Source organism: Nothobranchius furzeri, chromosome 11 (assembly GCF_043380555.1).
Source record: "Nothobranchius furzeri strain GRZ-AD chromosome 11, NfurGRZ-RIMD1, whole genome shotgun sequence".
Classification (NCBI taxonomy): domain Eukaryota; kingdom Metazoa; phylum Chordata; class Actinopteri; order Cyprinodontiformes; family Nothobranchiidae; genus Nothobranchius; species Nothobranchius furzeri.
In genome coordinates, this window is record NC_091751.1 from 44,171,201 (window position 1) to 44,191,664 (window position 20,464).

Genomic DNA, 20,464 nt, shown 5'->3' on the forward strand with positions numbered 1-20,464 from the left:
CATGTTGCCCAAAGTTGTCTTGAGTGCAGCTGTCTTACTCAAGCTGCTGAAAGCATTATAAGCTGCTCGGCCATAAAACACACTAATATTTATTGGAACCACCTCTAGCTTTGATTACTAGTCACACATTCTCTGTGCCATTGTTATAATAAGCTTCTGCAACGTCACAAGATTTATTTCCATCCTGAGTTGCATTCATGTTTCACCAACATTTTGCATTAATGATGGTAGAGTCTGACCGCTGCACAAAGCCTTCTCCAGCACATCCCAAAGATTCTCATTGGGGTTAAGGTCTGGACTCTGGTGGTCGATCCATGTGTGAAAATGATCTCATGCTTTCTAACCCCTCTTTCACTATCTGAGCCCAATGAATCCTGGCATTGCCCGTGTCATCAGGAAAGATGGAATAACCTGGTCATTCAGTATATTCTGGTGGTCCGTCGACCTCATTCTTGGAGCACATCCTGTTGCTGAACCTAGACCTGACCAACTGCAGCAAGCCCAGATCATAACACTGCCCCCACAGGCTTGTACAGTAGGCATTAGGCATGATGGGTGCATCACTTCATCTGCCTCTCTTCTTACCCTGATGCACTCATCACTCTGGAACAGGGTCCATCTGGACTCATCAGACCAGTTTTTATTAATGTGTTGGACAGTTCTTAACCCAGTTGTAGTCGCTTCTGCGTCTCTGATGTTTTCTCTACATATCAATGATCTGACCCGTCTCAGACTAACATATTTTTCACGACCACCAGATGCCTTTCATGGTTGTTTAATAAATGAAAAACAACTGATTGTACCGGTTAGGGTTAAATAACTTGTTGCAGCCCATGCAGAAATTATCCAATAGGAGGCTCAAACCTATTTGCTTAGTTAAATCTGGGCGGTGACTTTTTTTATTTTATTTTTTTGGTTTGGCAGTTTTATTTCAGCTAAACACAGCTGCTTTCAGCAAGCACTTTCCACGGGCTTTTATAGGTGACATCAGTGCAGTTCCCCTTAAAATCCAATTATTGGGAATCTACCTGAAGGAAAATTATAACTCTGGAAAAACTACATTCTTTACATAGTGGCAGAAAGACTACCCAAGTGAGAAATAGTTATAATTAATTACTTGTGTGGTTTCTGACAGAAGTAGCAATCAATACATTATTATAAGTTAAATGGGAACAAATGGAAGTTTCTGACAGAACGAATGAGTTGTTTTTATGGACTGTAGTCAGACCTGCTTTGCTCTGCTGTGTGCAGGTAGTGTAACTCCATTTCACAAACACATTCCATCACAACTTCATTGTGAAAAAAGTGACAAAAAGCCAAAGTCATTCGCTCCAGCCGTGCATGAACAGCTGGCTGCAGAGTCAGCAGGATATTTGTGAAAGTATAAATAATTGGTCAGAAGAGATTTGCATGCTCCACAGAACACGTTGAAAAAGTTAGACCTTTGTTTACTTTGCTGCAGGTTCACACAGAAGCTTCAGTGAATTTAAACCACAGACAAAACTAAAATGTGCTTTTTAAATAATTTTCTTGCCATGTTGCGGTACTTGTAAAGAACTTTAACATACAGCAACAAAAAAATCCACCTCAAACAGTTTTCATGAATTGCACTTCTTTAAGGGAATAAACTGAAGCATAAAAGCCTTTTTGTCTCATCATAGATTTTACTGTAGAATGTTATTGGAACATCACTGCAATAAAAACATGAGAACAAATGGGAAAAGTCTGCAGAGTTAGCACAAACTAATTCATCAAAAAGCTGTAGGTTAAGGGTGACACTTGCATCACTTCAAGTCACAAAGAGTTCAAATAAACATTCAATAAACGACACCTACACAGCAAAAATTAAAGAAAAGCCCTGAAACCTTTTTATTGTACTACCCTGATTAGTCTGTAATGCCTCCGTTATACCCATTAATCACCCTAGTTTCAAATGCGTCAAAAAGTTCAGTTGATACAAAATGTTCTGCAAGTTCTGCTGATACCACAAGCAGTTTGGGTCTTCATTTTGAGGATAAAAATCAGGTGAAGATTATTCCTAAAGGTGGAAATTGCTTCTGGAGTTCATCTTTGGATTCTAGATGTCAGACTGGCCCAAGTTGACCTTGGATGGAAGTGGTCCCGCCTCTTCCTCTGTCCCTTTGGAGGAGATGACGATCAGAGAGGAGGATGGGTAAGGAATCAGTTTCTGTTCTTTCATATAGTCTTTGTCACCGTAGATGCTCAGTTTCTAAAAGGAGAACAATTAAAAAAATTTTCAGTTCAAAAATAAAATTGATATAAAACTTCCAGGATCTAGGCAAGATGTTTTTTCCCCCTAGATTAGATCTTAGTTCTAAAGAGATGTTGGAAAGAACTTCTCAGGCTTTACCTCAGCAGGTACATACTGATCCACAGCAGTGGCCACTGTGGCACAGCAGATCCAGATCAGGGCCAACACAGACAGGAACAACGTTGATGTCAGGATCCACCCTGGTAGCCAAGGGTTCCTGATGAGAAAAGTGCAAACTCTAAGCTTCAAAGAGGCAAGAACCTTGGTGCTAATAAAACTCTTGCTCTGTCCAGATAATCAGCTCCCAACAACAGATATAAAAACAAACAAACCTGGACAGACAGCTGAAGAGGTTAGATCCATCATCATAGCTGCGATCACCAGACATATCTCTGTCCCTCTCTTGGATTAAAGTGCGATGGTATTCTTTGTAAATAGGATTGCTTAGATCAGCAACTTGAAGATAAGAAACAAAAAACTTGTAAGAAACCTAAGCATACTTTCTTCCATGCAAGGCAAAGGGAATGGGGGTGTAGTGATTAATATTATGACAACAAAAAAGGCCAGAGAGATTAAGGATTATGAAATGCATACAGCTTTTCTGTGGCTCCTCCTTAATGTCTTTGTTCAATTCAAGCTGGGAAAAGAACTCCACTTGTGGTTCAGTCTGTGAAATACGAGAAATAGAGGGTCAGAATTAAAAATATTTGTTGAATAACAGAGTTAACCGTGTTGTTTACAAATAAAGTTAAAGCAGATCATCAAGCTCGTGTCTAAAATACCTGGAAAATGACAACTTTTCCATCATCAGCCTGTAGGTAGAAGGTCCAGGAGGAAGTGATGAAGCTGTGGGCCTGACTCATTACATCATCCCAAAACCCTCTAACCAGAGTCAGTGGGAAAAGTAGATGAATCCGGGGCATCATGGCCTCCAACTGTAGAAACAAATTAAATACTGTGCACACTGTCCCTTCGAAACAAATCTGTCCAGTAGATCAGTGTACCTGTTCAACCCGCTGCTCAGCAAATGGAAGCTGATTATGACATCCCATGATGCATGCATACTGTTCATCAGTCTGGATGTATGCTTCCTTGCAAGCTGCAGAGGTTTGAGAAAAAAACAGCTGGTAAAACAGGACCACAGACAATAAAATTATAAGAGGAGGTGTTTTAGGTCTGAAACTGGTGTTAGGGTTGCCAGCAAACAAACATTTACTGCTTCATTGTTAATGATTACAAGGCTAGTCTTAGAGGCCTAAAGGCTGTGTAGAAACAGATTTAAACAAGCAAAGGCTCAGTTTGTGTCTTACTTGATTCACATTCGGATTTAGTCTGATTCAAATCTTCGCTGTCACGAACAAACTGACAAATGGAGAAAAGTCGACAGCCCCTCTGGCAGGCATAGAGTTCCTCCTCCTGTAAAACAAACGAAAGATCGACGACACATGACGCACTTTTGATTATTGCCTAAACAACAAATTTATACAGCAGACAACAAACCATCAAAAGACAGAACAAACATTTTAAAATGGCCATTTTCGCCAAACGTTAGCAAGCTAGCGCTAGCCGAAACAACTCCCGAGCAAAATGAATACTCACCCGTGGATACGTGTGCAAACTATATGTCATTCCACATGACTTATGGCAAGATGCTGTGTTCCCCAAAACGCTGTCAAAAACGTCTGAAGACGCAAAAGCGCACACGGAGACAGCAAAAAGTCCCAGAAAATAAACATAAAGAGACACCGTTCCCATTTTGGCTGAAAACCCAAACAAACAACACTCTCCGTCTTCTTCCTCATCTACCCTAATCGGTTCGTGTTCTCGCGAGACTTGCGATAAATGTTATTCATGACTCCCAAATAGTTTTTTTTATATATTTTCAAAAATTATGACATTTGACTTAAATTATATGGCTAATATTTGGTATAGAAAACTAAATGTTTCATGATAAAACTCGAATCTATAAAGAAGTAGCCTTATATCAGATTTTATGTTTTCTTGAGTCACATCTTATTTTTGGTCCTTTTTGCATGCAACAAACAACATCGTTTCATTGACTGATTTTTACTAAGATTATAAAGTTCACAGATAAACACTAGAATTGGATGTTCATTACGTGTTTTATATCATGTTTGAAACAAACAGGTTTCAATTGCCCTAACCGTCAGTTAAGCAATTCCTCACTGTACTTGAAGGCAGCATCACTACTGCAAGAAACTACCGGAAGTATTTTACTTTCAGATGCCTTTACGCTCCGCTACACACCTACTGGCATTTATACACAATGGATTAAAAATCGTTCCTATTTTGAGATAGAAATGGTTCAATATCTTTATTTTTCACGTGGGTGGGTCTGGAGCGGTAACATTTAACCTGGCAACTGCTAGCATCTGTTAGCTTAGACTCAGTTAGCTCAGAAGGTCACTAGTTAGCTCAGAAGGTCGGAAAATAGATTGTTTTAACTTCAAATTCAAGCTGCAGTTTTGTTTTCTGAAGATGGACAAGTTTGTAGTTCGGCTTCCTAAAGGTGAAATACCCAAACAATGGAAAAGCGACGAAAAGATTTACAAACAAACTACAATTGAATCCCTACGGGTGAGCAAATCGATGTTATGTGAATTGAGTTCCTGATAGATATGTTTACTTAGTAGCTTTCTCTGGTGTTTATGTAAGAGAGTGGTGGTGATTGAGGACATCATGCGTTACAAGTCAACGCTGGAGCTGCCAGAACAGAGAAAGGAAAACCTGCTGAGTGCCCTGACAGAGCTCAGCAAGAAGATCCCATCCAGAGAGGTGCTAAAGAGCACTAAAATAGGTACAAAACAGGAAAACCTTGTTTCCTTTATGCTGTGCTGATGTCCACTGGTTGGTTATAGAAGGTTACAAAAGCTATGCAAGTGTGAAAAAGGTCCTTGTTGAAAATATCTTTCCCCTCAGGTCTAACTGTCAACAAAATGCGAAAGCATCTTGATCCTGAGGTGAGCTCACTGGCAGCAAAGGTTTACAATGACTGGAGGACTTTTATTGAGGAGAACTCCAATAAGCCATCTATTGAAGTACGTTCTGACAAACAATCTGAGGGACTCAGGAGTAACGCACGAAGAATGCTGTCTAATGCACTAGAGGTCAAGGTGAGAAAAGGCCTCTTGGTTAAGTTTGTAGTCATAGTTGAACTCCTTTTGTTTTACTCTGATCTCTTGATTTTCTCCTAAAAATTGTAACAGTCTTCTCTTGTTTGTGTTTCTGTCTGACACACAGGAGGATTCTGGTCTTATAGACAACATGGAGAGAGAGGTTTTTCACCAGAGCCGGCGGTTAGTCAGCAGTTCATACAGGCGGACGGTTAGAGCGCTGGTGTTTGCATTCAAACACAACCCTGATGTCAGAAGTGAAGTGAAGGACAGTAAAATATCAGTTGAACAACTTGTATCTAAATACAAAAAATAAGAAACAGAGCCTCAGACAGTGAAATCTAAGTTTTTAATGCATTCACATTTTCATGAAGCTTATATCATCTTGTTTGTCTTTGCTGAAGAAAATGCAAAACAATTGAATGTTTACACTTTTTTTACTGCAGATAAATTGTTAATTAATAGAAATGATGACCAGAAAAAACTTTGTCTTTTGTAGCTGATTTTAATTTCTAACAGATTTACTGTATAGTAGTCAAGTTTCAAGTTAAGCACAAGTCCAAATGGGCAACGGTGGCACAGGAGTTAAGTGCTCGCCCCGGAATGGGAAGGTTGCAGGTTCGAGCCTCGCTCAATCTGTCGCTGTGTTCTTGAGCAACACTTAACCCACCTTGCCTGCTGGTGGTGCTCAGAGGGACTGGTGGCGCCTGTGTACGGCAGACTCACCTCTGTAAGTGTGCCAGGGGTGTGAATGGATGAATGACTGATTCTGTTGTAAAGTGTCTTGGGGGGTTCCAAGACTCTAGAAGGCCCTATATCAAATACATGTCATTTACAAATGATCACAGTTTATATCATAATTAAAACAGGCTTTAATCAAAGTCATGGCATAAATGAAATGCTATTACAGCCACATAAAAAATCTGTATTAAGTTTAAAAAAGTAATGAATAGTTTGAAATATTGGCATTATTTTACCAAACAGCCAAGCCTGGCTACAACTGATCTGGGAGCAGTGTAGGATAATCAACAGAACAATGAACTTTATAGAAGTTTTGAAAAGGATATACTTAGCAAAACTCGACTTTTGCATAATTTTCTGCTGCCATGTGGGTCTCTACTGCCTCTATAAACACTCCAAATGTGAAAAAACCCATTCATTCATTTTCTGTCAGTGTTTGGTTTTAGGAATTATACGACTAAAACAGTTTGAAAAGGCTGTTTGTGATGTCAAAAATTGGCAAATAAGCATACAACCATCTCTCACTTCAGGAGAGATCTGCTGCCGGAGGAGCAGCGGCTCTACTCCGAACCCCTCCCGGGAATCAGAACTTCTCAGCTTATAGCAGCCTGAGTGGTAGAGAGGTGGGCAGACCAGCTCTAACTTGTTATTTTTTTAAGTGACAGAGCCCTGAAACGACTCATTCTGGAAGGTACTGAAAATGTCAAAAATAAAACTGCTAAAATCACTTAACGTGACCATAAAATAATATTTCTTGAGAAATAAAGTCACATGTCTCCTTTAATATTATTTTTTAAATCACTAAAGAAGCACTAACCACACAATAGCTATCACCATGAGAATGACAGCTAGAACACAGATGCTGATGAAGACAATATCACTCAAGTCATGAGGCTCGGTTTGTGGCTCTGCAGCAGAACTGCTGCTGTCTCCATCCGTCTGCTGGGCCTGCTCCTCCAGGCGACGCTCCTCTGCAGAAATGATCGATACCGAGGCTATCTTGCGTAGTGCATCGCACTGCACCTTATACTCCTGAACGTTCTGCTGCTTCCCATCGGAGAAGTCTATGTAGAGCTTGTTCACAAGCATGGTAATGTTCCGGTGTTTCTGTAAGGAATCAATATGCCATTAATTAAAGAATGTAGATATTTGTCTTTAAAATCATGATAAAGAAAGCTAGGTACCTGGCTGGCTGTGCCACAGTTGACAAACTGTGCTAGTATTTTGTATGAGGTGGCGGTTAACTGGGCTGTGCAGGTTGGGTTGCCCAGGTAGATGCTTTCCCGGTCCAGCTGAGGTAAGGACTGTTGAGGGATCAGAATGGTAAACTCTGATCTTGTGCAGCTAACATTTACAGGCACCACTGGGAAGAAGACAGCTCAGTCATTTCATGAGCAGCGTAAGAAGGAAAGGGAGAAGAGTTGTTTGCTTAGATGAATGTTAAAGATTTGCTTTTGGCAAGATCAAATTTTGCTGGGATTTGGACGGCAAACATAGCAAGCAGTTGGTGACTATCCTAAACCTACAGTCCCCACGGGATATGTAGAATTATTAATAGCCAATTAGCTCTTTATAAAACAGTCCAAGTGTTTTTTTTCTTTCCCTGTTTGGAAATGAATCACATTTAAGTTACTTTACCTCCCAGATAAGAGGCAGTGAATCCTCTGTGAGCATCAGTTCTGTCTGTGTTGAGTACCACCAGCAGCTTGTTTCCCTTAGAGATGAGAGACGGAGGCTGCTCCCTGCCACACCAGCGCCCCAGCAGGGCGTTTGTCTGGCTGTCCCCGTCGTACACTGCCACAAAATCATAGTCACATTCCTCCGATAAACTGTTTCGGCCCTCCAGGTCCAAGATGGGAAAAAAGAGTTTGATCCGGTACCCAGCTTCCAGGTTGATGCTCCAGTGGCAGTTGATGTTATTGGGGTAAATGTTGGGGAAATGTGGGCTGCTGAAGTTCCCACTCACAGTCGTCAAGACCTGCTGGCATTCACCTATTAAAGTACATTTAATAAGTTAGTCTTTATGGAATATATTACTTCTTGTGTGATTATTTTGTAACAGTTTTTTAAGAATGCTTTATAAAGGCACACTTGGCAGTTTTGTCTCGCTTCTAGCCCTCCTTAGTGTCCGTTTAGTAGAACCAACAGCGAAACCTATCTCCTTGCTGTGCATTGTCTTTTTAAAGAGCAAGTAATGCCTAATTTTTTTTCTGATAACCTGTATAGATGAGTGTCTAATGGTGCTGTACACATGTGTAATCATTAGTGTTGCAGTTTAGTGCAACTTACTCTAAATTTAATATTTCAACCCAAAACCATCATTATATCTCCATCTTCAGGTTAAAACTCTGCTCCACATTTATGTAGAACCAGCTGTGGCTGATGGCTAAGCTGAAAAACGTGACATTGTCAGCAAAGTACTACGTGGCTGCACCACACTGGTCTCCAGGTGAGACAGCCGCACCTCCGCCTGGCTCAGCCACTCACCTGCCAATATGACAAGCTGGCTCTGAGCCACTCGCCCATGGACGTAATTTTTGTTTGGGGGGGTTGTCCCCCCACTTTTTCCAAAGTCAAGTTTTGACCCCTGCACTTTTTACCATCCCAAAACAATATTACGCTATATTAAATTGACACCGGTTGAGCTCTAGGACCAAGCGGAAAACAACCGTTTGTGTTGAAGCCTGTTTCCCATTAGAGCATACTGTAAAGATTCACCCCCCCGCCCCCCACCCCACTTCTAAAGGGAAAATTACGTCCATGCGCTCGCCTCCTTGAAAAAAATGCCCTCCTCCCCTTTTCATCTAATGATCGCGTTTAAGAGGAAATCCTCCAGAATGCTGCAGAACCTGTGTCTGCTCTTCTCCTGAGCGGTAAGTCTTGTGTGAGTGCGTGCTTGTGTGCACGCACTCGTTAACAACTCGTTTTTAGACTGAGAAACTGTGACAGCACACGCGGGGAGGTTGAGTGGGGTGCGGTCTCCCACTGCCTTGGTGCCGCTCTCTCGGCCCGCCAGGAGAAGTGTTTTCCTAACAAGAAGTGTGGATAAAATACGTCTCCACCCAGGCCTTGACCCTCACCTTAACACCTTAGCAGCTGAAATGTCTCCCCAGTCTTTATTTATGTTTATGTATTTAGCAGACGCTTTTGTCCAAAGCGACTTACAAGTGATAATCGGCATGTTGCCCTTGAGACTAACAACAACAACAACTTGACATCAATCATGGAGAGGAGGGAACAAGGAGTGGACAGTAGAGAGGGGGGACGGGTGCAGGGAGGGTGCTAGTTAAGAAGATGCTCTCTGAAGAGCAAGGTCTTCAGGAGTTTCTTGAAAATTGAAAGGAAGCCCCCGTTCTGGTAGTGCTTGGTAGCTCATTCCACATTTGTGGAACGATGCACGAGAAGAGTCTGGATTGTCCTGAGCGTGGTGTAGGCACTGCTAGCCAACGATCTTGTGATGACCGGAGCGGCCGGGCCGAGACGTCTACAGGAGTGATTCATCACTAAATTAAACAAATCAGCTGTGTTCATGATGTAAAATGTGCAGACTGCATTCTCTAGTCCTCGAGGGCCAGTATCCTGCATCTTTTTGTTGTTTTCCTGTTCCAACACGGTTGAATCACCTGTGCAGCAGCTCATCAAGCTCTGCAGGAGCCCGTTAATCACCTGCTGATTGAAATCCGGTGTGCTGAAACAGGGAAAACACTAAAACATGTGGGATAGCGTCCCTTGAGGACCGGAGTTTGACACCTGTGCTGTAAAGGGTCATTTTAGCACATACTGGCTCAAGAAAATGATGCAAAACTATAAAAAGTTGCAAAGCATCCCTTTAAAGAGAATGAGTTTCACAAAAGGAAAAGTGTTTATAGTGAATCGTTTGGGTTTATGGGAACTCCATTAAACAGTTCATAGTTTGATGAACATAAAGCCTTTTGTTTTCAGCTAAATTAGCTTATGCATTTTCATGTTTAATTTGTCAGAATGACTCAAAGGCAGCATGAGATTTCATAAATTAAAATGAGAAGTCAGGCCAAGAAATGAACTATTCGTTTTACAAAGAAACTATTTATTCCTGTGTCATTTGTTAGAACATTGTTCCTAGTGTTGGCATTTTAGAAATAAATAAAACAAATAAAATATGGTTTTTGCATCAACTGAATTTGTTCCTCTCTGCCAGCTGGTTTATGTTCAACTAAGTCAAATGGGAACAATCTGTAAACAGCTGTCTAAACGTTGTTCTGCAGACCTCCCATTGGCTTCACGTCTGCATTTTGGCTGGACTGATGAAGGACTTGGATGCTTTCTCTGCGCACGGACTGGTTTTGTGAGAAATTGAGCTTTGCATTATAGCTGGACTGTTTAGAAATGCCATCCAAGTAAACAGAGTATGTTTCATGCCTTTGCACATTGATGTGGTTTGTTGACGTCATTCAGTAAAGCGTAATAAACTAAAGTTCTTGTAACTACAGCCACATCACAGATCCAATTGTTCTTTTCCTTCTCACTCCATTTTCCCCTCATTACCATGTATGCTTTCATGGGCTTCAAAGCAACACAAATACACATATTTAAAAAACACAGACTGTTTAAGATTTGCAGCAACAGCATTTGACATTGGGTTTTACTTCCCCGTGGTTGCAATAAAAACACAAACACTGGAGCAAAGAAACTACCAAATTCGAGTTTCCCACCTGAGTAGTAATACGCCTTGAACCCTTGTCCTCCGATGTTGAAATCCGACTTGAAGACAACTAGGAGTTGATTGGACGTTGTGACTGTGTTGGGAGGTTTATCTGCCCCGCAGTATTTCCCAAGATGTTGATGACTGACTGTCGGGCCATCAAACAGAGCAACAAAGTCAAAATTACATCCCTCATTATTTTCCAGCTGGAAGTCCAAGAAGACCACAGTGACTACGCTCGTGTTGGACACTTGGATCGACCAGGAGCAGTCTGCGTTGTTGCTGTACTCCTGAGGGTAACCTGGGCTGGAGATTATACCTGATAGTCCAGTCAGGACACCACCACACATATCTGAAGAGCAGAGGAGGAAAACTTGTTATGTAGTTAGACAAGGCCATAGATGTTAAATATTCTACATGCAAATCAAGAATAATTACTTATTTTTTGGGGTGATTAAAGGTACAATATGTACCTTTAATATGCATGAATTTTACAGTGAAATAATCACAAAACAGTCTAATGTCTTGATTATGCTGGAAGGAAGGTTACTTTGAAATAGATTTCATTCTCAGGTGCCTGGGAGTTGTCAGGTTTTCTCCTTTCAAAAAATCTATAGAACAACTTGGTCTTTGTTTACAGTCTTTGAGCCCCCAGGGTTTCCAAGTCTGTGCCAGCTCGCCGTGCCAGCATTTGTAATTCCACATTGGCCGGCAAAATGAAGCAGTGTTTTGTAGCGGACCTAAGCCAGTAACAGGAGTGACCCAGAAGTTGTTTCTTGTTACCATTATAAGCCACAGCATCCTTTTTTTTATACTCTAACCCTTTATAGAGCCAACTTCTATTTTTAGACACCAACATCTATTTTTAGACTCTACTACTGACATCATAAATGATGTCAGTGTGACTTTTCGAGAATTCTTAGAATTACAAGATTTCACCCAACACATCATCAGACATCAAGCTAGTCACAGTTGGCGCCACAGCACCATTCGACCAGTCAGTGCAGATCTGATGCACCACGCTGGTGTGTCTGCAGAACTGAAAAACTGCCTTCCTGCAGCTCGATCTCTCCTGGTGTTTACAGTATGATCTCGAAAACTGACATTGCTAAGTTTCTGAAACTCTCACATCACAAGTTTGACTAGTTGTGCTAAATAAGGATATTTGTGTTGTAAATGTTAAACGTAGCAAAGTAGGTGAAATCATAGCATGAAAATCAAAGCTGCCGCGTTTGATCAAGTAAAAGAAATTATGTATATTTTTAGGTAAAATCCATTATTTTTTCTAAATAATAATCTTCATATTGATGGTAAAAGAACAGGGCCACTTTGTTTTCTCGGATTTTCTGCAGGAAATTTTTTTTTTAATTGTGAAAACAAAAGAAAACATTTACTATGAACCTCAATAATACCCTAGGGTTGAAATTTTAAGTTTTAAATTAATTCAATGAGTGCCCTATAAAGGGCTAATATTGGCTTAAGAAGGCTAGAGGCTAACGTTGAGCTAACAATGCTAATGTTATTGTCTTTGATAGACTGGTTTTGCACATTTCTAGACAGGGAAAGATGAATAAAAATAAATAGTGAAAAAGTCTGAGATTTTAATTATTTGCTTAAACCATGTTTAGCTTTGTTAACATAACCATGCGCTGCAAAATCAGAAGAATCCTGAAATGTGTAGACTCGACACAGGGTGGGGCTACACATAGGGAGCCTTAGTCCCGCCCATCTACTTCCGGACCATGGGTCCCCGGAAAAATGAAAAAAAAAAAAAAAGAATGCAAGTCAACGGGGCTAAATATGCTATTTTCTAATTCTGCATGTGTTGTGCCATTGATTTCACATATGATGTCTGTGAATTTTAAAGAAGTATTTTGATACCAAGAGCGCGCTTATTTTTGAACAGAGGAAACGATATTTTAGGTTTTGTGTGAAAATAAGTCCAGAACTACAAATGCACTTCACAAAAGTGACATCATCAAACCAGACACGGAGAAACCTGAGGGAAAATGGCTGTAAGTTAAGCAAACTTCTCACAGGAGGAAATAACCACCATAAATCTGGCTATGTGGCAAGTAGCAGCTACGTTAGGGGAGAGGAGATTGTGTGGTGATGTCACAAATGCGATGTGCCAATTTCTGGTGGGTAGTCATGCTAATTACAAACTTTTACAAGCTAATAAACTTCAAAGTACGTGACTGGCGTGGTCGAAACACCCATCATTAGTTTTCATTTAAATTGCAGTACAGCATATGTGCGATCCAGGGTCTAGCAAAGCAGATTTGAAAATAGCGTTTTTTTAGCCCCATTGACTTGCATTCGTTTTTTCGTTCTTCCGGGACCCATGAGCCGACCGGAAAGAGAGGAGACTTAGACTCCCTATAGAGATCTGGCTGCTGCCAGGTTATTGTTAGCATGCTCAAAATCAGCTATTATAAGTTATATAAATTTCTGTGGAACCAATACAATCGATTCTATTCTATTATCAAGACTGGGCAATAGCAGTATGAAAGATGGTTCAGAGTAGTACCTCAAATTTAGATGACAGTATGTCCAGAATATGTTTTAAAAGCATTGAGAGGGGTGTTGCAATTTTGGATAATTTCTGACGTACTCCTCACAAAAAAAACAAGATACCTTTTCTGAAGCCAAAGCTGAAACCCCGGAAGGCCACATGGCGGTCTGAATGGAAAATAATGGATATTACATTCCAAGAGGAGGTGAACTGAGGTGGAGTGTTATCACCACAAAATGTCCCGAGAAGGTTCCCTTCATCTTCAGATACACCGTTGTAGATTTTGATGTAGTCGTAAGAACAAGTGTTGTGGTACTCCAACTGAAAGTGGTGAAATGTGAGGAGGATTGAGGAGCCTTCTGGCACTACAATCAGCCAGGAACAATGAATGTTGTAGGGATACATTCCTGGGAAGTTCGGGCTGGAGATGTTTCCAAATGGAGCAGAAAGGATTCCTCCACATTTGACACCTTAAATAAAATAAGTTTGAATAAACCTCAGATGTCTGTTTTTCCATTGCACATTTTACTGTTTTCTTGCAGATAATCTATGAAAATGCAAAATAAGCTGACACTGAACTACTGAGGCCTAGCACTGTCTGCATAAACAGTACACACAAAATAAAACACTCCTATTATATCTGCCGTACAAAAAAGTCAAAACTCACCTTTTTTAGTAAAAGCCTTGTCAACGAGCAGCAGTAAATAAATGAGTGTGGCCGCCCTGAAACCCATTGTTATTGTGAATTCAGCTTTTCTTAACCTCAGCTCCAGTTCTTGCAGAGATACACAACTGTAATGTCGCAGTCGCAGCACACTGCCTCGAGGTAATAGGACTTTGAAAAATTCATCCATGGCCTGAATGGGGAACCTGACGCCGATACCCACAGGCCGAGCTTTGCCCTCTTTGCTGAATTTTAATGACTGATATCCAATGAGCAGGAGAGGCTTGTCAGGACACTGTTTCAGAGAGAGCTGATGCATTTTTAATGATGGTCACACATACACAAACACACTCTGACAACCAGCTGGAAATGGCATTGATGAAGAGAGAGGAGGAAATACTGTATTTTTAGGAGTATATTCTAGGAAAAGAATAATCTCACATAATCTTTATTTATCAACATCTAAACTGATTATCTTTACCTGAAATGCAAAGAGGCAGAGAATGATTTTCATGGGTGTTTATTTTTAAATTAACTTAAGACCCATTGAATTCAATTAAAACTTCAGTATATACATTTACAGCTGATTAATGTTAAGGGGAAATCTAATTGAAGATGGCCACCAAAGCCAACTGGCCTAGAAGATCCTATATAACTGGTTAAAAATGAGATAATTTTAGCTGATGTGGAACTGAATTTTGTATTAGCTCAGAGTCATTCAAGTGCTAACACATTGTTCCAGCATAAGATTTCAGTTTGAAACTTTTGAATGGTTGAGGTCTAAGCCACTGATTCCCTACCCTGACTGAGGCCCAACCCTCATAGTGGGTTAGGGTTAGGGTTGTGGCGCAGCTACAGCATACCATTTCCAGCAACTAGAGGTGAGCCACATCACAGTTGAGCTTCAAATGACAGGATTTGGAGTCTTATTTCTCAATATTTGGACATCTCACCTCTGATTAGACAACAACACGACTCTGACACTGACTTGCAACATTGATGTTTGATCTCCACAAATGACCGAAGTCTGGAGGAGTTCTGCTGTGTTGTCGAGTTGCTAATGTTAACAGTTAGCTTCTCTGCTGTTTCCTGGATGCTAAACCAACAACAGTCTTCCCCGTTATGAGTCAAGATGGGTGAATCATGAATGCTAAGCAGAGGTGTGGACTCGAGTCACATGACTTCGACTCGAGTCATTATTTTAATGACTTCTGACTTGACTTGATAAAATCTATAAAGACTTACGAGTTACGACTTGACTTGGACTTGAATGCCAATGACTTGCAACTTGAATCGACTTGCATCTGTTCATTTGATGATGACTTGAGCATATTTGATATTTTAGCACAAAAGTGGCACGACAGGGACAAAAATCATGAATCATTGTTCATTCTGGGTGTGATCTTGTTCTGCTAAATGCAGCACTTTGTTTATAATCCGTTTCAGTTTCTGATTGTTTGAGCAAATAAATTAAACTTTAAGAAGCTTTAATTCTGGAATTTATTAATTATCATTGTCATTAAATTGAAGTTGGACAGTTGGCTTGATTGTGACTTGAAAATTCAAAGTTAAGGACTAGAACTTGACTTGGACTTCCACATCATTGACTTTGGACTCGACTTGGACTTGACTCGAGACATGACTGGAAAGACTTGTGACTTACTTGTGACTTGCAAAGCAGTGACCTGGTCACACCTCTGATGCTAAGTGACAGTGTGATCGATCAGGCTTTTTAACTCCTAGAGTTTCACTTCTATTTTCTATCATATGCTAATGCAGGAGATTTTTCCGTGTTCCACACCTTTAAAAAACATGCAATCCTCCTTTAGTTTTAAACCCTTCAAGGCAGACTTTTCTGGTGTTGGATAATTAGTTTGCTCTCTGAGACATGACCTAGGTCATGTCCTCATTTGATATCTGTCCAGTATAAAAGTAGGTCGGTATGTTCATTCTTTCCACAATCAGACTAGACACGCCTGTGGTTTCACATGGTGTTCTTGTAGGGTAAGATGTGTGACACACACAGATCTTGACGTGTACTGATCCACATCTATATTAGACACCGAGTCATGTTTTCAAGACCACCTAAAATGTCCGGGTCCTGTTTTTTGTTCAAATTTCTCTGCTTCTACATAAACCAAGCTAAAACTGAACCACTACCTCATTGTTTTTATTGAACTACTGCTGTGTTAAAGTGAAAGTGAGCTTCCATAGTTACAGTGCTCTCCCGAGCATCTCTCCAATGTGAGGACCAGAACCAGGAAGGCTCAGATGGATTCACATTCTGAGAACCAACACTGGAAACTTTTAGACTTTATGTAGACCCGTTTTGATCTATCGTAATACACATTCAAGCTTTTCTTTCAAACAAACATGAATACAGTGGCTCAAGCACACACATTTATACACCCATGTGTCGAATGCCAATCATATTCCATGACTCACTCCCCCCTTTCGGCAGTCTTATAGCTGAAGAGTGCAGACACATGTACATAACCATGACCCAATGAGGCGTTTTAAAAACAGAGAGATAAAGTACCCTTTGTGAAAACCATCTGCAAATGAATATTTGCTGTGAAGGCAGACCTACTGAAGGGACATTTAATAGCTGCTGCTGAGCTCCACCAGTCCCCCCACAAACCAGCTAGATGGTGCTGTTGCACTTTAAAAACAAAGACAAAATCCCCACTGGCTTCTAAATAGTCACGGCAAGCTCCGAGCTGAAATAAATAGGAATGTGATGAAAATCAGTCAAGTGTTTTCCACACAGAGGTCTGTGAGAATGGAATGAACTGCCTTAGCTTTGAATTTTAATTCTGTCCTCTCCTAAAGCTCGTCATTGTTCAAGGATGTGGGGTACTGGGCAACGGTACAATGTGTTTCAGAAAGATACCAAGCATCTGGAGCAATTTAATCACCTATTAGCAGGAAAAAGCTAAAAAACAAAGTATGGTTGAAAATGAATTACAGTAATTCAATAGCAGTTAACTACTATGGAGTATTCTACGTTTGTGTTTATGTTCAGGTAAAAAAACACAAATAAGAAAATAATAGCAACACCTAATAAATAAGTCAGATGCTTTGACAATGTGTTACCTGACTTCCTCTGCTTGTGTCTTGATGTGGATGGGAACTCTTGATAGGGAGTCACATAAAGTTAGCAAGCCTTCAGAAAATTAATATAAACTAATTAGCTTTTAAAACACCCTTTATCTACATCAAAACACATTTTATAGCATACTGAGTGTGTGTTAAGTCAATTTACCTTCTTGCTCTGATGATTCTCAGCATCTCCTGGTGTGAGAGGAATGCATAAGCATAGATGTCAACGGACAATAAAAAGTCTTCAACAATACAAAGCATTTTTGTGAATAATTTGGGAATTTTTGTCTTCCTTTTGCTAGAATAGGAGGTAAAATTACATTTGTTAACGACTTGGTGACCTTTTTCTTGTATAAATGCTTAAATCTTGTTTCACTCTGAAGGCAATAATCTTCCATTTCCAGTCTGTGCTGCCTAACAGCCAGAGGTTTTGTTTTTCCCCTCCCATGCTGAGATTTTGTTAACATTTCTACCTCCGTCATACCAAGGACGATGCTGTTATGTCATTGCGCTGCCAATTCAGGGAGCTCAGATTGGATTATGGGCCGTAATGAGCTCAGCCTCCTTCTATAGTTATGAGGGTAATGAAATCTGTTATTCGAGTTAAGGAGCAAAGAGGAAAAAGGACAGACTTCCATTGGCAACTGCTGCCATACCGTCATCCCTCGTCAGGTGAAATAATGTTTTGGATGAGTTTTTGTGATTTCTGTGAGTTTGATTGGACATATTGACAAAATAAACAATGAAAAAAATCTGAGTTTGCAGCTTTTTGTGCTGCAGAAGTTCTTGTTGTAAGGCATTAAAATGAATTTTACAGTCTGGTTTAGACTCTGTGCTTTTTACATGATTCCTGCATTGTTTTACATGTGTTAGGGCGAGTATCCACACCAAAGGGGGTAAGTGTTTGCATGTACAAACAGCCCGTTAAATTTCCCAGAGCAAGACCAGAAATGACCATGGAGTTAGGTAACAAAACACAAAACGCAGTTTGACCTTTTTCACCGAGACTTGAGTGCAGGAGAATCATTTGGAGAAGTGAGGAGGACTGCAGCACCTTCTAGCATTTTACGGAGTCATTTTAGATACACTTTATCCTTGACATTGTGCTGTTATATGATTTTCTTTTCTAATACCCTGGAAAGGTTGACCTTTGTTATTTTTGTTGTCCTAGTTGATGCTGCATGTGTTATTATTAGCTCTCCTTTTGCAGAAGACAAAAGACTTCCTGATGCATTCATGGCAGGCCCTAGAGATTTGAATCGTTCCTATGCGTGATACATGTTCAGCTTCATACGTTTGCCATCAACCAAACCATTTATGTTATTATGCTGATGCACCTCACCCTTGTATTTATATAATTTTATCTTTTGTCATTCTTTTCCCTGCACACTTCACATTTATGAACAACCTAACTGTTTATAACTTCATATTCAACCCCAAACCCACCCGTATCCCCCAAGTGTCAAAACGAGCAACGTGTTGGAGGGAGCATATTTTTACAATCTAATAATTGGTGTCAAATAACAACATTTTATATGTATATGTTGATGATGTATTAAATACTTTATGAAGAAAGAACAGCACATTTTAGGCTTTAATGATGGTTTGCTGAAGAGTCCAGTTTGGCAGGTCTTTTGAACAACAGCTGGTTTAATGTGTTCACACTCGCCTCAGCCACACAACTGAACATGGGCTTCTACCCAGATTGACTGTAATATCTATGCATGTTTCCTCAATGGAGTTAGAAACAGGAAAATGTATCAGCCAATAAGACGTAGTATGGCACAGGAGGAAGGGCTTAAAGACAGTCCTCAACCATAAAGTCCCATCTAGTGTGTGTGTGTGTGTGTGTGTGTGTGTGTGTGTGTGTGTGTGCGTGTGTGCGTGTGTGTGTGTGTGTGGAGCAGTGAGCAGCAGCAGTGGCTGCATTCGGGAACTATTTGGTGGTTTAACCCCCCAATCTAACCCCTTAATTCTGAGTGTCAAGTAGGGAGGCGTTGGGTCCCATTTTTTAGTCTTTGGTGTGACCTGATCTGGATTTGAAGCCCGGTCTCCCAGTTTCAGGGAAGACAGATACTGTTTAACCAGATTTTTATACAGTTGTTGATGAGGACAATATTTTGATAAAAAAAAAAATGAATAAAAGAAAGTGCTAAGAGCATGGATTAGTGTTTATATGCATGAACAGAGAGACAGTGGGGTGGACAATGTCAGGGTTTGAACTGAGAGTAGGTAGGAACAGGAAGTAAGACAAGGTCATGCAAAACAATTAAAGCTTAATAAAGTTCACATATATACAAAAACAAAACTGCAATTATGGACTGTTAAACAATCAGATATATGCAGGCACATAGCAATTGTAGCTTTACTAGTTTAAGTAATCTGGAATATTGAGGTTATGATTCTCAGCCGGAAAAGGGCGGATTACTAGGATTTACCAGTGGATCTACTTTCTGAACCTCACCACGACCTTTGGTCAATGACCAAGAAAACAGGAATAACACAGAATATCAAAGACTTTCATCTACAGGGTGGCCAGGCTCAGCCTTGAAGATAAGAGGCAGGAGCTCAGACATCCGCGTGGAGAGGAGGCAGCTGAGGTGGTTCAGACCTTCAGTTAGGAAGCATTCTGTGAGCCTCAAGGTGAAGGTTTTGGCCCTGTCCTTTCTGTAGGAGACCGAGAGGCTGACCCAGAAAATGCTGGAGGTATTAAATCTAAAGGCTAGCCTGGGCATGCCTCAGGATAAATAAAGTAAACATGGAAAATGGAAATGATCAAGCTGAAAATAATTATAATTGTTTTGTTTATTGTTTTAATGCATCACCTTTTTTCAATGTACTCTTTCAACAGTAACAAGCAAAAACAAAATAGTTTAGGTTTGTACTCAGTGTCGCGTTGCGGGTGTGGAGATGATGGACCATGTGTGGTGGAGCAGATCAGGAGGTAAAGACGCAGGCTTCAGATAAAGTAAAATGGTTTTAATGGTGGGACGGGAACGAACAGCACAAGACAACGATGACAAACAACCACAATGATCTGACAAAGACTGATACAAGGAGGGAGGTATAAATACACAGGGCAAATGAGGAACACATGGGCAGGTAAACAAGGGGCAAGTGAAATAAGGACTAATCAAGGGCGGGAGAGAGACAGTCAGGGAGGCAGGGGCAGACCGTAACACTCAGGACCTGTCCACACGTAGCCGGGGATCTGCCAAAACGTAGATATTCATCCACACGAAAACGGATCTTTTTAAAAACTCCGGCCAAAGTGAAGATCTGCGTTTTCTCCGTTTTGGGTGTCGGCGTGAGGACATACAAAACCGGAGTTTTAAGGTCCGCAACGTCACTTTCC

General features: G+C 40.6%; 3 protein-coding genes across 3 annotated transcripts; 1 reads left to right on the forward strand and 2 right to left on the reverse strand.

Moving 5' to 3' along the window:
* Positions 1-1,641: 1,641 nt before the first annotated feature.
* tmem59 (transmembrane protein 59) lies at positions 1,642-4,096 on the reverse strand. Its single transcript, XM_015956305.3, has 8 exons — positions 3,872-4,096; positions 3,583-3,688; positions 3,277-3,371; positions 3,055-3,207; positions 2,867-2,939; positions 2,605-2,728; positions 2,372-2,489; positions 1,642-2,230 (listed from the first exon to the last, which is right to left on the reverse strand). Exons 1-8 carry the CDS (start codon positions 4,025-4,027, stop codon positions 2,078-2,080), a joined length of 978 nt encoding a protein of 325 aa, XP_015811791.1. The 5' UTR covers positions 4,028-4,096; the 3' UTR covers positions 1,642-2,077.
* A 370-nt stretch (positions 4,097-4,466) lies between these two features.
* Positions 4,467-5,883, forward strand: tceanc2 (transcription elongation factor A (SII) N-terminal and central domain containing 2). Its single transcript, XM_015956308.3, has 4 exons — positions 4,467-4,870; positions 4,949-5,090; positions 5,213-5,406; positions 5,534-5,883. The coding sequence occupies exons 1-4, from the start codon at positions 4,772-4,774 to the stop codon at positions 5,720-5,722; spliced, it is 624 nt and encodes a 207-aa protein (XP_015811794.1). The 5' UTR covers positions 4,467-4,771; the 3' UTR covers positions 5,723-5,883.
* Positions 5,884-6,720: 837 nt separating this feature from the next.
* Positions 6,721-14,326, reverse strand: cdcp2 (CUB domain containing protein 2). Its single transcript, XM_015956408.3, has 6 exons — positions 14,011-14,326; positions 13,466-13,813; positions 10,839-11,180; positions 7,786-8,139; positions 7,332-7,510; positions 6,721-7,254 (listed from the first exon to the last, which is right to left on the reverse strand). The coding sequence occupies exons 1-6, from the start codon at positions 14,324-14,326 to the stop codon at positions 6,949-6,951; spliced, it is 1,845 nt and encodes a 614-aa protein (XP_015811894.2). The 3' UTR covers positions 6,721-6,948.
* Between the last annotated feature and the right edge of the window lie 6,138 nt (positions 14,327-20,464).

Excerpts from the sequence above, each read along its gene's own strand:
- tmem59 (XM_015956305.3), bottom strand. The coding sequence starts at position 4,027 with ATGGGAACGGTGTCTCTTTATGTTTATTTTCTGGGACTTTTTGCTGTC. Across the intron at positions 2,940-3,054 it reads GAAAAGTTGTCATTTTCCAG|ACTGAACCACAAGTGGAGTT; the intron begins GTATTTTAGACA and ends CGTATTTCACAG. Across the intron at positions 2,231-2,371 it reads ATCAGTATGTACCTGCTGAG|AAACTGAGCATCTACGGTGA; the intron begins GTAAAGCCTGAG and ends TTCTCCTTTTAG.
- tceanc2 (XM_015956308.3), top strand. The coding sequence starts at position 4,772 with ATGGACAAGTTTGTAGTTCGGCTTCCTAAAGGTGAAATACCCAAACAA. Across the intron at positions 5,091-5,212 it reads GCTAAAGAGCACTAAAATAG|GTCTAACTGTCAACAAAATG; the intron begins GTACAAAACAGG and ends CTTTCCCCTCAG. Across the intron at positions 5,407-5,533 it reads CTAATGCACTAGAGGTCAAG|GAGGATTCTGGTCTTATAGA; the intron begins GTGAGAAAAGGC and ends TCTGACACACAG.
- cdcp2 (XM_015956408.3), bottom strand. The coding sequence starts at position 14,326 with ATGCATCAGCTCTCTCTGAAACAGTGTCCTGACAAGCCTCTCCTGCTC. Across the intron at positions 13,814-14,010 it reads CAAGGCTTTTACTAAAAAAG|GTGTCAAATGTGGAGGAATC; the intron begins GTGAGTTTTGAC and ends ATTTTATTTAAG. Across the intron at positions 11,181-13,465 it reads CAGCTTTGGCTTCAGAAAAG|ATATGTGTGGTGGTGTCCTG; the intron begins GTATCTTGTTTT and ends TCTGCTCTTCAG.